This window comes from Canis aureus, chromosome X (genome assembly GCF_053574225.1).
Source record: "Canis aureus isolate CA01 chromosome X, VMU_Caureus_v.1.0, whole genome shotgun sequence".
NCBI classification, from domain to species: domain Eukaryota; kingdom Metazoa; phylum Chordata; class Mammalia; order Carnivora; family Canidae; genus Canis; species Canis aureus.
Genome location: NC_135649.1, coordinates 66,553,426 through 66,571,827, shown reverse-complemented (window position 1 = coordinate 66,571,827; position 18,402 = coordinate 66,553,426). Strand labels below are relative to the sequence as shown.

The following is an 18,402-nucleotide window of genomic DNA, read 5'->3' as shown; positions in this document are numbered from 1 at the left end:
GCAGGGAATCTGACTGGGGGCTGGATCCAGGAACCCAGTGATAATAACCTGAGCCTATGGCGCTTAACTGACTCAGCCACCCAGGTGCCCCTTACCGTGGCATTTTAAAGATTTTTTCTACCTTACATACCTTACTTATATCTTTATGAACATTTGTATTTTATTTTTTAAAACAAAAAGGACGTTAGTCTAATTTGCTATAATTTCTTTCCTTTACTAGATTAATCTCATACAGATTTTTCGTATGTACGTAGGGAATATACAAAAACGTCATCCACTAGATCACAAAGAAGACCTAACTCTTAATTACAAGGAACCGTACAGGGTATATTTTCTGGACTGGGAGGGATTCAAACAAACTTAAAGATCCAAGTGTTTATCATTTTAAAAAACACCAACACTCAGCCCTGCTTTTGGCTTCAAGGATAGAAAAAGTCAGGGGGGGGAAGGGCAGCTGGAATGCCGGTGACACATAATTGGGGCCATACGCAAACCTTGTGTGACGTTGCTGAGGCCCCTAGAGAAAAACGGCCACTTGTTTCTAAGCCGCCCTAAGGGGAGTTGCGTCTGAGCCTCCGGGGCAGTGGTGGGCCCGCTCACCCTAAGATCTCACTGCCACCATGAGCAGTAAAGAATGTTTCAGGTGTGGACGCTCTGGCCACTGGGCCAGGGGATGCCCTAGAGTAGGAGGGAGTCGAGGGCGCGGAGCTAGAGGCCGTGGCAGAGGTTCTCCGTGCAGTTCCACCAACCTACCTGACATCTGTTACCGCTGTGGTAAGTCTGGTCATCATGCTAAGAATTGTGACCTTCTCGAGGACATCTGCTACAACTGTGGGAGAAGTGGCCACATCGCTAAAGACTGTATTGAGCCTAAAAGAGAGAGAGAGCAGTGCTGTTACACTTGTGGCCGACCAGGCCATCTGGCTCGTGATTGTGACCGTCAGGAAGAGCAGAAGTGCTACTCTTGCGGTGAATATGGCCACATTCAGAAAGACTGCACCCAAGTTAAGTGTTACCGTTGTGGCGAGACAGGCCACGTGGCCATCAACTGCAGCAAAACGAGTGAAGTCAACTGTTACCGCTGTGGCGAGTCGGGACATCTGGCCCGGGAATGCCCCATTGAGGCCACCGCTTAATATTTCCCCTTTGTCTTCCCCCTCTTCCGTTTACTGATTGATAATTGTATTATTTTCTCTGAAACCTCTTCACTGACCAAAAGTTGATAAATGGAGGCTAATTCCAGGTCAGTGAGCTTTAATTACCACGTTGAAGGAGGAAACGGCTGGAAAAATCTCAAAAAAAGTTGTTCACTTTTAGATGTCTTATACTGTAATGTGTTTCCGCGCCACTGGTGAATCTGATTATTGGACAGTCATACTAGGCATTAGACAACTTCTAGGGTCTTCATACTTTGATTTAACATGTAACAAACTACTACTGTGTGCCAGCCACTATGGAGGAATTGGGGATATATCAGTGAACAAATCAGATCAAGTTTGGGAACATAGGCCTAGAATCTATTAACAAATAATATAGAGTGTCAGTGAAGATAAATTGCTACAGAGAAAAAAAACACCAGGTAGAAGGATAGAATGTGCTGGGGAGGGGACATGTGTTTCTGTCTTAGATGCACAAGGCACCCTGAGGAAGTGACATTTCTTCAGAGATTCATTGATAAATAAAGCTGATTCTAAAAATGTCTATGACCTTGCCAAAGTAATTTTAACTTTACTATATATTGATTGCTTTGAATTATCTGATTTCATTAGCTTTTAAATAATGTTGAAAGATATCTCTATCTGGCCCTACATAGAGTATACACTTTAATGAAAATAAACCAGAAAATGTGTATAATGTATGTAAGTAGTTTTGAAAGAGAGAGAGAGCAATGAGAAATGAAAAAAAAAAAAAAAAAACCTTAACAGCAAGTGGTTGACATAAACATATTTATGACAAAGTTTGGACTTACATGTTTTTCAAATCTAAGAGAACAAATATAAACATTGACATTAAACATTGATTGGGACTTCGACGATTAAAAAGATCCATTTGCATAGATAGGAAAATTATATTTATATTTAGGAGTTTCTGAAAAGTGTGTTGTCACAGATATAAAAATGTTTCAAATGCTGGAATCTATTCTTAAAAAAATCAAATCTGAGAGATGCCTGGGTGGTTCAGTGGTTAAGCGTCTGCCTTCAGCCCAGGGTGTAATCCTGGAGTCCCGGGATCCAGTCCCGCATCAGGCTCCCTGCGTGGAGCCACTTCTCTCTGTGTGTGTCTCATGAATAAATAAAATCTTTAAAAAAATCAAATCTGAAAAACAATTGAGAATCTATAACTTAGAAAAGGTACTTTTAAATTCTAAATAAAACCTGGGATGGGAGAAGTAACTATAATTGAAGTTGTAATAGAAAAATTATTTGTAAAGTAATAACTTCATGTCATGCCTAGGATATGATAGAATTTATATTAGAAAAGATAGTGTACAGGGTACAATTTTTGGTCTATAAACTCGAGGTCAAGGAAATTTAACTGATTTTATAACTGAAGCCAATTTCTTTTATGAATCTCCATAAAACTTCATGTGTAATCTTTCATTCCCATCTAAAAGATCCCTTCAGTGCAGCCGAGTTTCAACTTCTGTGACTGTATTGGGTTCCTTAGAAATTGATTCTGTCTTTGTGTGCTGTTGCAACAAGATAAACTCCGGCACACTCACACTCTCAGCCCCTAAGTGAGGCAATCCTCATTTCAATCTTCCAAGACTCAACATGAAACCCCTATATCACTCTGAGCCAAACAATTCTCCAGTCTTATCACTGAGACTCATGCTGAGCTCTAGGAAAGGAGAAACACAGATCTCTGCATTTGAATCCCCCTAAACAATCTGGAGTTTCATTTCCCATGTCCTCAGGAGATTGGCCCAGAGTTGGAGGGGGAAAATACACTATGTTGCTTTTAAAGAACACATTTAACATTGAAGTCTTCTTTACATTCCTTCTGGGCATTTTTTTTCTATTTTAGGAGGAAAGGAAGCCCTACTTTGACTCATTAGTATCCCTGTGTCAGAAGTTACAAAATGGTAGCCCTTTTACTAAATCAGATCCATACTATGTTTAGTCTGACCTACACGTTGTTTAACAATATTCATGAATTAGATGCCAACATTTAAAAATTGCAACATTTTCTGTAGAAATTCTCATTTCTGATCTCTCTAGAACATAAAGATCAGGAAGCAATAGTCACCCATTTCTGGGTGGAAGCTTTCAGCTGAAGGTGAGTAGCATTTTCTCCCTATAGGCAGGTCACATGTCCCCATCCCCTCTTCCCCATAATCTTGCAAAAACCCAACAAGCAGTTCCTTTCTCATTAACTTTACCTGCCAGGCTCCTCTAGTTGCTTGAGTCTATAACCTTTGCTGTATGCTTGGGGATAAACAACATTCACCACAGAAGTTCAGTTAAAGCTGTTTATATTCTCATATTTGTAGATACAAACTGGAAAGCACATTATCTTAATAGAGGCAAAAAAAATTTTAATCAAATTCAAGTTCCTTTCTAATTTAAAAACGAAATAACAGAACATCTCTTTAACTTAAAATAAGGGGGCACCTCAGCGAGTTGAGCGTCTGCCTTTGGCTCAGGTCATGATCCCAGGGTGCTGGAATCAAGTCCCGCATCAGGCTCCCTGCAGGGAGCCTATGTCTCCCTCTGCCTATGTCTCTGCCTCTCTCTGTGTCTCTCATTAAATAAATAAATAAATAAATAAATAAATAAATAAATAAATCTTAAAATAGGGCTAATGGGGCTTCTTCTTCCAAGAAGATTGAATAGATGCACTTTTACCTATTCCCATTCAGTGCAATAGAAACCTCAAACATTATAAAACAAACATGAGAAGACTCTGAAAGATAGAAAAAGATGGGTAAAGGCCTTTGGATCAAAGGAACTACATTGCAGTGAGTTCCCTGTTTTCTTTTCTCTTTTTTTTTTTTGCCTCATATATCCTGAACTTGAAGCTGAAGAAATTTTAACAGGCACAGAAATAAAGGCCCAACAAAAGCCTGCTTTCACTAGCCAAAGGACCAGGAGAGAGGCAGCCTAGAAAGATAGAAAACTTTTATACAATAATTGCTTTACTTCAGCCGAACATCACAAGTAAAACTATGGCCCCACCCACCACCAGCAAAAGCCTAATGGGGAGCCTAGGCTTACCCTGATAATGCTGCAACAAAGTGCCCCAGCATCTCAGTTGGAGTGCTGTGCAGAGAAAGCCCATCAGTAATGAAGTGGCTTTTTGAAAAGATTTTAAAAATTGATAAAAGCTCCAGCAAAACTAACCAAGAAAAAAAAAGAGGAGAGATAAATTATCAATATCGGGCATGAAATAGGGGATATCACTATCAAGCCTGCAGACATCAAAGGAATAATAAAGGATTATGATAAGAAACTATACACACATAAATTGTACAACTTAGATGAAATGGACCAATTCTTTGAAAAACACAAGCTATCACAACTCACCCAATATAAAATGGGTAATGTGACTAGCTCTTCAGCTATTAAGGAAATTGAATTAGTAAATAAATATTCCCCCTCAAAAAATCTCCAGGCACATATGATGTCACTGTAAAATTCTATCAAATTTTTGAGAAAGAATTCATACCAATTCACACCAATAAAAAGCCTCAAGAGAAGTCCACTTTCACTAGCCAAAGGTCTGGGGGGAGGCAGCCTGGGAATATAGAAAATAGAAGAGCAAGGAACATTTCCCAATACATTTTACAAAACTAGAATTACCTTAATAAAAAATTAGACAATGACAGAACAAAAAACAAAACCACAGATCAATATCTCTTATGAATATAATGCAAAAATCTTTGACAAAATATTAGCAAATAAAATTCAGCAATATATCAAACGAATTATATATCATACCCAAATGAGATTTCTTCCCAAGGACACAAGATTGGTTCAGGATTCAAAAATCCATAAATATAAGCCAATGTATAAATAAACTAAAGAAAAAACCACATACTCATGTAAATTAATGCAGGAAAGGCATTTGATAAAATCCAATATTCATTCATGATATAAGCTCTCAGAAAAATAGGAATATAGGGGAACTTCCTCAACATGATAAAGAACATCTACAAAAAAAAACTACAGTTAACATATTTAATAGTGAAAGACAGAATGCTTTTTTTTGGAGATCAAGAAAAAGGCAAGGATATCAGCTCTCACGACTCTTATTCAACATAGTGAGGGTAGTTCAAGTTACTGCAATAAGGTAATAGTGGGAAATGGAAGGCATACAAATTGGAGAGAAACAACTAAAATTCTTCCTGTTGGCAGGTGACATGATTGTCTATGTAGAAAATCCCAAGTAATCTCCAAAAGACCCTTCCTAGAACTAATAATTTCAACAAAGTTGGAAGATAGAAGAAAAACACAAAAATCTATTGTATTTCCATATACTAGCAACAAATACTGCAACTAAAAAAGGAATACTAGTTTTAATCACTCAAAAGAGAGAAATATCTAAGTGTCAATTTAATAAACATGTACAATAATTGTATGCTGAAAAAAAATTGTATGCTGAAAGGTACAAAACGCTGATGAAAGAAATCAAAGGCCTAAATAAATGGAGAAACATGTTGATGCAAATCCTATAGAAATCTCAGCAAGATTTTTTTTGTATATATAGATTATTCACTTACAGGCAAAGGGAAAGGAAATAGAATAGCTAAAACAATTTTGAAAAACAAGAATAAAGTGGGAGCAATTGGTCTATCCAGTTTCAAGACTTATTTTTTTTTTTTTAAAGATTTTATTTATTTATTCATGATAGTCACAGAGAGAGAGAGAGGCAGAGACACAGGCAGAGGGAGAAGCAGGCTCCATGCAGGGAGCCCGATGTGGGATTCGATCCAGGGTCTCCAGGATCATGCCCTGGGCCAAAGGCAGGCACCAAACCGCTGCGCCACCCAGGAATCCCTCAAGACTTATTTAATTGCCATAGTAATCAAAACTGAGTGGTATAGGTGGAGATATAGATATGTGTAGATCAATATAATAGAACAGAAAACACAGAAGTCGATTCTTATAAATATGCCCAACTGAACTGTGATAAAGGTGTAGAATCAGGGGATACCTGGGTGGCTCAGTGGTTTAGCGCCTGTCTTCGGCCCAGGGCATGATCCTGGAGTCCCAGGATTGAGTTCTGCATTGGGCTCCTTGCATGGAGCCTGCTTCTCCCTCTTCCTGTCTCTCTCTCTCTCTCTCTCTCTGTGTTTCTCATGAACAAATAAATAAATCTTTAAAAAAGGAGTAGAATCAGTTTAATGGAGTAAAGAAAAAGGAATCTTAGACAAAAATCAATTAAAAACAACCACACACTCAATTGTAAAATGTAAACTATAATACTTTTAGGAAAAAAAGTTTTTGGGATCTATGGGTAAGTAATGAGTTCCTAAGCATAACAACAAAAACACAACCAAAGGAAAAATTGATAAATTGGACATGAAATTTTGAAGCTTTTGCTCTGAAATACCCAACAGACAGAATGAAAAGACAAGCTGCAGAATTGTAGAAAATATGTATAAACCACATATCCAAGAAAGGACTAGTATTTAGAATATATAAAACAACTCTTAAAACTCAACAGTTGCAAATTTGAACAACCCAGTTACAAAATGGGTAAAACACATGAAGAGACTTCTCACTAAAGAAAATATACAGATGTCAAATAAAGAAACATTAAGATATTCAATATCATTATCCACTAGGGAAATGCAAGCTAAAACCACAGTAAGATATCACAACATACTTATCAGGGTTGCTAAAATTAAAAAAAATAGTGGCAACATCAAATGTTGGCAAGAATGTAGAGAAATTGAATTATTTATACGTTGCTGGTAGGAATATAAAATGGTACAGCCACTCTTGAAAATAGTTTGGCAGCTTCTTTAAAAAGTACACATGCAACCACCATACAACCTAGCAATTGTACTCTTGGGCATGTAACCAGAATAATGAATACTTCACGTAAAAAAGCCTGTACACAAATGCTTATAGCAGCTTTATTTGCCAATAAATGGAAACAATGCAGCTGCCCTTCAATGAGTGTATGGTCAAATTGTAGTATAGCCATAATGCATTATTACTCAAAATAAGAAAGAATAAACTATCAATTCATAAAAAAATGTAGACGAATCTCCAGAGAAATAATATTGACTGAAAAAAGGCCAATTCCCAAAGATCATATACTGTATGATGCTGTTTATGTAACATTTGGGAAATCATACAGTTAGAGAAATGGATAACAAATTAATGATCATCGAGGATTAAGTAGGGAGTGAGAGTGAGAAGAAAGTGGGTGCGGCTATAGAAGCATAACATAAAGGATGCAAATGGTGATGGAAATGTCTGAGTTTTGACTGTATCAATGCCACTTTTCTAGTTGTGATATTGCACTATATTTTTATGTAACCATTGGGGAAAACTGGGTACATGCGATATTTATGTATTACTTCTAACAACTATATGTAAATCTATGATTGTCCTACAATGAAAAGTTTAATTTTAAAAAATAGAGCTTCACAATGGAAAAACCTGACAAACACTACCTAAAACAGGTGATCAATTTCAACATGCACAGTCACAAATAATGTTGATAGTAGGTACACATTTTTAATTAAGTTTTTTTATTTTAATTCTAGTATAATTAACATACAGTGTATAGTAGTTTCAGGTGTACAATATAGTGATTCAGCAGTTCTGTACATTATTCAGGGCTCATCACAATAAGTATATTCTTTAGTTCCCATTACCTATTTCATCTACCCCCTCACCCATTTCCCTTATGGTAACCATGCTTGTTCTCTAGAGTATGTTTCTTGGTTTGCTTTTCTCTCTTTTATTGTTGCTTCGCTCATTTGTTTTGTCTCTTAAATTTCACATATGAGTGAGATCAGTCTTTCTCTAATTTATTATGCGTAGCATTATACTCTCTAGTTCCATTCATGTCATTGAAAATGGCAAGATTTCATTCCTTTTTATGGCTGAGTAATATTCCATTATATGTATGTATACACCACATCTTCTTTCTCCATTTACTTATTGATGGACACTAGGACTGCTTCCATAATTTGGCTATTATAAATGATACTTCAATAAACATGAGGGTATGTGTATCCCCTTGAATTAGTGTTTTTGTATTTTGGGGGTAAATACCCAGTACTATGATTACTGGTTTGTAGAGTAGTTCTATTTTAAAGCTCTTTGAGGAATCTCCATATTGTTTTCCAGAGTGACTTTACCAGTTTGCATTCCCACCAACAGTGAGCAAGGGTTCCTTTTTTTTCTCCACATCCTTGCCAAAACTTCTTATTTTTTTGTGTTTTTGATTTTAGCCATTCTTACAGGTGTAAGGTGATATCTCATTGTAGTTTTTGATTTGCAGTTCAGTGATGATGAGTGATATTGAAGTATATACCCTTTAAAAATATTTTATTTATTCATGAGAGATACAGAAAGAGAGAGGCAGAGACACAGGTAGAGGGAGAAGTAGGCTCCCCTCAGGAGGTCCCAATGTGGGACTTGATCCCGAACCCCAGGATCACACCGTGGACTGAAGGCAGGTACTTAAGCACTGAGCCATCCAGGCATCCCTGTACCCTTTATATAATATGATTAAAACAACACTTTACCTTGCCATCTTTCTCCTACAAACATGTAACCCTAGTCTAATCTTGAGAAAAACATCAGATAAATTCTGAGAGAAAGGATTCCTACAAAATACATGACCTGTACTCCCCCAAACTGTCAAAGTCATCAAAAATAAGGGAAGTGTCAAAATGATCACAGTCAAGATGAGTCATGATGAGACATGACAAGTAAATATAATGAGATATCCTGTATAGAATCTTGGAAGAGAAAAAGGACATTAGTTTAAAAGTAAGGGAATCTGAATGAATTATGGATGTTAGTTAATAATTAAGTATCAATATTGGTTCATTAATTATAACAAATGTACCATACTGATAAAAACTGTTAATAATAGGGGAAACTGGGTGCAAGGTATATGGTGACTCCCTATACTATATTCCCCTTTTTTTGTAAGTCTAACACTTCTAAAAATTAAAGTGTATTAAACATTAGGGCTCTTGGGTGAGAGGATTCTGGGAAGATGGTTGGGTAGGAAGCATCAGGAATCTGTCTTCCCTCCTAGACAACTGCACTGGCAGAAACTGTCTGATGTAACTATTTTGGAATTCTGGAGTGTATTGAAAGATCAAAACTTCCAGGGGAAGGCTTGGATAGCAAATTGAAGTTAATTTTGGTCAATTTCAGCTCTTAAAATGGTAGCAGCCACTCATTTCCCATCCCCAGCCAAAGGCAGGCAGCTATACATGTGTCCCTGGAGCAGCTTACACACAGCTTGCAGGAGCCATGGTAGGCAAAAAAGACCATGTTCTCCAACTATCAGTGATCTGCCTTCTGATCATCAACTGTTGGTTTGAATCATAGAGATACAGACAAAAAAGCAGTGGCCACTGTTGTTGCATCTCCCTGTATTGTTACAAATCCCATCCTCTTTGGCTGAAGTGACTCTCAGTGGATTTAAAGGGCTGGTGCCTTTTCCCCTCCTCTCCCCTTTGATTCCTCATTTTTCTCCTTTAGAGAGCCAGATATTAGAGATCAGGAAATGTAAAAACAACTTTATGTATGGGGAAATTAGAGAGTGAGCATGCATGCCCACAGAAAGGCTCAAAAAAGACATGAGAAGATCTTAAGTTCCTACCACAGGCTGAAACTCAGCATAGAGACAGCCTAAAACAATTATAGCAAAAGACAGCAAAATCTGTGGAAGAGGGAGAATCTGATTTTTGGAATTACTACATTATTAGATTCAAATGTCTAGTTTTCAACAACAAAAAATCACAAGCCATGTAAAGAAAAGAAGTATTCAAAGGGAAAAAAATCAACAAAAATTGTCCCTGAAAAACACTTGGTGTCAAATCTACTAGAAAAATATTTTAAGCAACAGTCTTAAAGATGTTCAGTTAATTAAAGGAAGATGTGGAGAAAGTCATAAAAATAATGAATAGCAAAATGGAAGTATCAATAAGGAGACAGAAAATCTAAAAAGGGGGTATCCCTGGGTGGTTCAGTGGTTTAGCGCCTGCCTTTGGCCCAGGGTGTGATCCTGGAGTCCTGGGATCTAGTCCCACATCAGGATCCCTGCATGGAGCCTGCTTCTCCCTCTGCTTGTGTCTCTGCCCCCTTCTCTCTGTGTGTGTGTGTCTCTCATGAATAAATAAATAAAATCTTAAAAAAAAGAAAAAATCTAAAAAGAAACCAAAAAAGAAATTCTGGAGCTGAAAAGCACAATAACTAAAATTTAAAAATCACCAGAAGGATTCAAAGGCAGATTTGAACAGACATAAAAAATAATCAGTAAACTTCAAGATGGGGCAATGGAAGGTATTGAGTTTGATTAACAGAAATAAAAAGAATAATGAAAAGTGAACATGAGCTGAAGGGACCTGCGAGATGCCATTAAGAAGCTTTTTTACACATTGTGGGAGTTTCAGAGGGAGAAGAGAGAAGAAAGGAGCAGAGAGATTATTTGAAGAAATAATGGCTGGAGATAGCCCAAATTTGATGAAAGATATGAATACAAACATCCAAGATGCTCAAAGAATTCTAAGTAAGATGAACTCAAAGGGATCAAACTTACAAATGCCAAAGGAAAAGAGAATATTGAAAGCAGCAAGAGAGAAGCAACTCATCACACACAAGGGAATCTTCAATACATATTATCAGCAGGTTTCTCATCAAAAACTTTGGAGATCAGAGGCGGTATCCTGATACATTCAAAGAAAAGTCCCAGGAAGCAAAGATTCTATATTCAGTAAAATTGTCCTTCAAAAGTGAGGGAGAAATTAAGACATTCCCAGATAAAAGCTGAGTTTTTTTAAAAAGAATTTATGTATTTATTCATGAGAGACACAGAGAGAGAGAAGCAGAGACACAGGCAGAGGGAGAAGCAGGCTCCATGCAGGAAGCCTGAAGTGGGACTGGATCCCAGGACTCCAGGACCACGCCCTGAGCCAAAGGCAGACGCTCAACCGCTGAGCCACCCAGGCATCCCTAAAGATTTTAATAATAGGCAATTATAAGAGGTACTATTATTATAACTTTGATTTGTAACTCCAAAATTTTTTCTACATGATTTAAGAAGCTAACACATTTTAAAAGATTATTAGTTTGTGTTTTGTGACACACAGTGTATAAAGATAATTTTGTCACATTGACAACTGAAAGAGGTGGAGATAGAGTTGTGAAGGAACAGAATCTTTGTATGTTATCAAAGTTAAGCAGTTATTTTTTTAAAAGATTTTATTTATTTATTCATGATAGAGATGATAGATAGATAGATAGATAGATAGATAGATAGATAGATGATAGATAGATGATAGAGAGAGAGGCAGAGACACAGGCAGAGAGAGAAGCAGGCTCCATGCCAGGAGCCCGACGCAGGACTCGATCCCGAGACTCCTGGATCGTGCCCTGGGCTAAAGGCAGGCGCCAAACCGCTGAGCCACCCAGGGATCCCCAAGTTAAGCAGTTATATATTAAAATTAGGATGCTAAATGTAACCCTTGGTAACCGCAAATTAAATAGCTACAGAAAATACACAAAAGGAAATGAGGAAGGAAATTAAACATTTCACTACAAAAATCAACTAAACACAAAATAATACAGTAATGCATGCGACGAGGGACAAAAGCTATAAGATATATAGAAAACAGATTGTAAAATGCAGAAGTCCCTCCTTATCAGTAATTACCTTAAGTGTAAATGGTTAAACTCTGTCAAAAGGAAAGAATGGATAAAAACACACGAGCCAACTATATACTGTCTACAAGAGATTAATTTTTAAATCAATTAATTAATTAATTAATTAAAAGTTTTTATTTTAATTTCACTCAGTTAACAAACAGTGTTATATTAGTTTCATGTGATTCAACAATTCTATACATGACTCAGTGCTCATCAGAACAAGTGGACTTCTTAATCCCCGTCACCTGTTTAACCCATTCGGCTACTCTCCTCCCCTCTGGTAACCATCAGTTTGTTCTTACAAGAGACTCATTTTAGATATAAAGATACAAATACATTGGAAGTGAAAGCATGGAAAAAGGTATTCCATGCAAATTATAACCAAAAGAGATCAGGGATGACCATACTAATATCAGCCAAAATAGACTTAATTTATTTTTATTTTTAAAAACTGTTTTTACAAATATTTTATTTATTTATTTATTTATTTATTTATTTATTTATTTACTTACTTACTTTTATTTGAGAGAGAGAGAGAAAGCACAGGCAGGGACGGGGCAGAGGGAGAAGCAGACTTCCTGCTGAGCAGGGACCTGACATGGGGCTTGATTCCAGGACCCTGAGATCATGACCTGAGCCAAAGACAGCTGCCTAACTGACTGAGCCATCCAGGTGCCCCCAAAATAGACTTTAAATCAAGAAACTTTACAGGAAACAAAAATATAATTATATATTAAAAAAAGATTCAGTACAGTTATATCTTATTGACTAAGGTATGAAGAAATGAAGATAGAGAAATGAGTCACTGCCAGAGAAGCTGCCCAAAATTCAGAGAAATGCCCTGGCATCTTTCTTCCTCCCAACCATGGAGACTTTTCTCCAAGAGGCTGAGAGCAGGAAAAATAGAATAGTTTTGAAGGCAAACACAGCCAGGAGCAGCACAGACTTCAAAAAGCTGCACCCCAGGGACGAGAGTGAACAAGAAGTAACATATCCCCTTTCATTACAGCTTATTAGACCACTGCTCCATTTTAAATACAGATGACTCTAAGCCACTATATTCATAACAGAGTACAAGTTAGACCATCTGGAACTATGTTGGAAGAATTAATGTTGTGATTGATAAGATGACTGGCACAGCATCATATTTTCCCCCAATTTTTCTTCTTACCATATATTTGTAGAGCCATGTATTTTGTTGTGCTTTAGATATTCATAAAAAAACTTTTCTAGGGTTTTTAAAAAATTGTGATAAAAAGCGTTAACATAAATTTTACCATCTTAATCACTTTTAAGTGTATAGTTCAGTAGTGTTAAGTATATTCACAGAGATTAAAAGAATGGATAAAAACACACAATCCAGTCAGAAGTTTTTCATCTTACAAAACTAAAATTCCACACCCACTAAACAAGAACTCTCAAAAATAAAATAAAATAAAAAATAAACAATAACTCTATTTCCCCCCAATCCTCAGTCCCTGGTAACCACCATTTTTTACTTTCTGTTTCTATGAATTCCTCATGGATTTTATACATACACATGCATACACACACACACACACATGAACAGAGAGACATTAAATCAAGTATGACAAGATGTTAACATTTGTTGAATTCACATAGTGGTATACAGAGTACACTGCATTATTCTTTTAGCTTTTCTGTGTTTGAATTTTTTCATAATAAAAATGTGAATAGAAAGTAAATGATTTGGCATGACAAAAATAGTAGTGATAAGATAAAAATGGACATCTCCAGTGAAACAAAAACTGAAAGATTTTGCCACTAGAACAGTGGAACTAAAGGAAGTTCTAAAGAATGTTCTTCAAGAAGAGAAAAATGATATCAGATACTAGATCAGATATAATGAATTGATGAAGAGCAGTGAAAACTGTGTGCACTTTGTGAAAATAATAATGTCATTGACACTAGAGATGAAGGTGATATATTATATGAGGGTAGCAGTGATTCAGTTTTTAATTCAGTGAATGCCTAAAATTAAGAAAGTTCTCTACATACACTGGTGATAAAACATCTTGCCCTAGAGGTAGTGATTTCCTGGGCTTTGAGGATAAAGACAAAAAGTTTTCAAAGATAAAATAAAGATAAAAATCTAGTATGGCAGCTCCTCAAAAAATTAAAAATAATATTAGCATATGACTCAGCAATTCCACTTTTGGGGATATATCCAAAATAATTGAAAGTAGGGTTCTGAAGAAATATTTGTATGTAGCATGTATAGTTCACAGTAGCTAAGAGGTGGAAGCAACCAAAGTGCCCATCAACGAGGAATAAATCAATAAAATGTGGCATATACATACAATGGAATATTATTCAGCCTTAACAAGGAAGGAAATTCTGACATGTACCATGAGATGGATGGACCCTGAAGATATTATGCTAAGCGAAATAACCCAGACACATGAGGGCAAATTTTACATGGTTCAACAAAATGAAAAGGCAACCTACAAAATGGGAAAAAATATTTGCACACTATGTATCTGATAAAGTGTTAATATCCAAAATATATAAAACATTTATACAATGAATTAAATAGCAAAAAATAATCTGATTAAAAATGGACAAAGGACTTGAATATCTTTCCAAAGATATACAAATGGCTAACAGGTTATATGAAATATTGCTCAATATCACTAAACATCACGGAAATGTAAATCAAAATCACAATGAAATATTATCTGACAGAATTGTTAATATAAAAAAGAAAAAAGATATCAAGTATTGTCAAGGATGTGGAGAAAATAGAACCCCTGTACACTGGTAGAAATGTAAATTGATAGTCATTTTTTTTTCAAAAAAATTTAAAGTATAATTACATTGTGATACAGCAATCCCACTTTTGGGTGTATATCCAAAGGAAATGAAAACAGGATTTCAAAGAGATATCTGCACCCCCATGTTGACTAAAACATCATTCACAGTAGCCAAGACATGGAAACAAAGTGTTGTATGGATGAGGAAAATGAGGGTCACGGAGATGAAAATACAGCATAAAGAATACAGTCAATGATATTATAATGACATTGTATATGACAGATGTTGACTACACTTATTGTGCAGCATTAAGTAGCATATAGACTTGCTAAATTAATGTGTTCTACACCTGAAACTAATATAATATTGTATCTCCATTATACTTTAATAAAAAAAGAAAATGTGAATATTATTTGGTCGTGGAAAAGAAGGAAATTCTGCTATTTGCATCAACATAGATGAAACTGGAGAGCATTATAAAGCGAAGAAAGCTGGAAAGAGAAAGACAAATACTGTGTGGTGTCATCTATATGTGGAATCTTAAAAAAAAGTAAATTCACAGAAGCAAATAGTACAATGATGGTTACCAGTAGCTGAGTGGTGGGGCATATATGGGGAGATATTGGTGAAAGGAAACAAACATTCAATTATAAAATGAATAAGTTCTGAGGATCTAATGTGCAACTTAGTGGCTGTAGTTATAACATTGTATTGTGTTCTTGAAACTTGCTAAGAGAATAGATCTTGAGCATGCTAACCAAACATAAATAAATAAATAAATAAATAAATAAAAAGGCGATTGTGAGGTTATTTGTTAATTAACTTGATTGTCGTAATCATTTTACAATGCATATGTACATTAAATCATCAAGTTGTACACATTAAATATATATGTAATTTGGGGCTCCTGGGTGGCTCAGTGGTTGAGCTCTGCCTTTAGCTCAGATCGTGATCCTGAGGTCTTGGGATCAAGTCCCTCATCAGGCTCCACACAGGGAGTCTGCTTCTCCCTCTGCCTGTGTCTCTGCCTCTCTCTCTGCGTCTCTTATGAATAAATACATAAATAAAATCTTTAAAAAAAATAAGGGGATTCCCGGGTGGCTCAGCGGCTTAGCACCTGCCTTCGGCCTAGGGCGTCATCCTGGAGACCCGGGATCATCGAGTCCCACGTCAGGCTCCCTGCATGGAGCCTGCTTCTCCCTCTGCCTGTGTCTCTCCCTCTCTCTCTCTCTCTCTCTCTCTCTCTCTCTCTCTCTGTCTCTCGTGAATAAATAAATAAAATTTAAAATAAATAAATAATAAATAAATATATGTAATTTTACATGTTCATTATACCTTAATAAAGCTGGAAAAATGGTTGAGATGGTAAATATTATATGAATTAAGAATTAATTCTTTAATTAATTAAGAATAAACAATAGTGGGGATCCCTGGGTGGCGCAGTGGTTTGGCGCCTGCCTTGGTCCAGGGCACGATCCTGGAGACTCAGGATCGAATCCCACGTCGGGCTCCCTGCGTGGAGCCTGCTTCTCCCTCTGCCTGTGTCTCTGCCTCTCTCTCCCTCTCTCTGTGTGACTATCATAAAAAAAAAAAAAAAGAATAAACAATAGTGAAAGTAATACTTTTAGTTGTATTTCTAGTGTGGGTAAATGAACGTTGATTTGTTATTATTATTACTGTATATGTTAAAAATATGCTCTATTAGAGCAGAGCATCTATGTATATTTCATGATAATAATTTTCAGAAAATAATTTATAAAGATGTCATTTTTTCTTAATTGACAATTTAACAGTTCCTAACAAATATACTTACATGGTTTCTTTATTTGATTGGTTTTTGAACTAGACAACCTGATCCCTTAAATCATGTGGAAAAATATACATGTAAAAAGATGCAAGAAAGGAAGAGAGAAAATCTCTCCAGGACCAATGACAAAAAAAGTGATAAAATGGCAGTAAATACATATGCATAAATAATTAAGCTGAATGTAAATGGACTAAACACTCTAATCAAAAGACATGGGGCATCAGAATGGATTAAAAAAATAAGACCCATCTATATGCTGCCTACAAGACACTCATTTTAGACCTAGGGTACCTGCCAATTGAAAGTGAAGGGATGGGACGCCTGGATGACTCAGTGGTTGAGCATCTGCCTTTGGCTCAGGTCCTGATCCCAGGATCCGGTATTGAGTCCTATATCAGGCTCCTTGTGGGGAGCCAGCTTCTCCCTCTGCCTATGTCTCTGCCTCTCTCTCTCTCTCTGTGTCTCTCATGAATAAATAAATAAAATCTTTAAAAAATGAAAGTGAAGGGATGGAGAAATATTTATCACATAAATGGATATCAAAAGAAAGCTGGGGTAGCAATACTTACACCGGAGAAACTAAACTTTAAAACAAAGACTACAACAAGAGATGAAGAAAGGCATTATATCATAATAAAGGGGACAATCCAACAAGAAATACTAACAATTACAAACCTATATGCACCCTACATGGGAGCACTCAAATATATAAAACAGTTAATTACAAATATAAAGGAACTCATTCATAATAATACCATAATAGTAGGACTTTAATACCTTACTTACATCAATGGACAGATCGTCTACTAAACAGAGAATCAACTAGGAAACCATGGCTTTGAGTGACATACTGGACCAGAGGGACTTAAAAGATATATACAGAACATTTCTTTTTTAAAAAAGATTTTATTTATTTATTCATGAGACACACACACACACACACACACACACACACACAGAGGCAGAGACACAGGCAGAGGGGGAAGCAGGCTCCATGCAGGAAGCCTGATGTGGGACTTGATCCTGGGTCTCTAGGATCAGGCCCTGGGCTGAAGGCGACACTAAACCGCCGAGCCATCCAGCCTGCCCTATATAGAACATTTCATTCTAAAACAGCAGAATACACATTCTTTTCAAGTGCACATGGGACATTCTCCAGAATAGATCACATACTAGGTCACAAATCAGGCCTCAACAAATATAAAAGATTGAAATCATACCATGCATCTTTTCTGACCATAAGGCTATGAAACTAGAAAGAAACCACAAGAAAATATTTAGAAAAACACAAATACAGGGATGCCTGGGTGGCTTAGTTTGGGTAAGCATCTGTCTTCAGCTCAGGTCATGATCCTAGGGTCCTGGGCTCAAGTGTTGGGCTCAGCTCCCTTCTTGGCAGGGAGCCTGCTTCTCCCTCTGCCTCTGTCATTGCCTCTGCTGTGCTCTCTTAATCTCTCTCTCTCTCTCTCAAATAAATAAAATAATTTTAAAAAAGAAAAAACACAAATACATGGAGGTTAAATAACATGCTACTAAAGAATGAATGGGTCAACTGGGAAATCAAAGAAGAAATTTTTTAAAAATGTGGAAATAAATGAAACTGAAAACACAATGGTCTAAAACCTTTGGGAGGCAGCAAAAGCAATCCTAAGAGGGAAGTATGGCAATACAGACATACCTTAAGAAGGAAGAAAAATCTCAAATAAACAGCCTAACTACACCTCAAGGAGCTGGAAAAAGAACAACGGATAAAGCTAAAGCCAGCAGAAGGAAGGAAATAATAAAGATAAGAGCAGAAATAGATGACATAGAAACTAAAACAAAAACAATAGAACACATCAATGAGGGGACACCTGGATGGCTCAGTGGTTGAGCATCTGCCTTTGGCTCAGGGAGTGATCCCAGGATCCGGGATCGAGTCCCACATTGGGCTCCTTGTGGGGAGCCTGATTCTTCCTCTGCCTATGT

The 18,402-nt window shown here is 36.6% G+C and overlaps 1 protein-coding gene across 1 annotated transcript; it reads left to right on the top strand.

Moving 5' to 3' along the window:
• The first annotated feature begins 521 nt into the window (after nucleotides 1-521).
• On the top strand, nucleotides 522-1,316 carry ZCCHC13 (zinc finger CCHC-type containing 13). The gene has a single exon (XM_077887839.1). The coding sequence runs from the start codon at nucleotides 621-623 to the stop codon at nucleotides 1,134-1,136; it is 516 nt and encodes a 171-aa protein (XP_077743965.1). The 5' UTR covers nucleotides 522-620; the 3' UTR covers nucleotides 1,137-1,316.
• The last annotated feature ends 17,086 nt before the right edge of the window (nucleotides 1,317-18,402 follow it).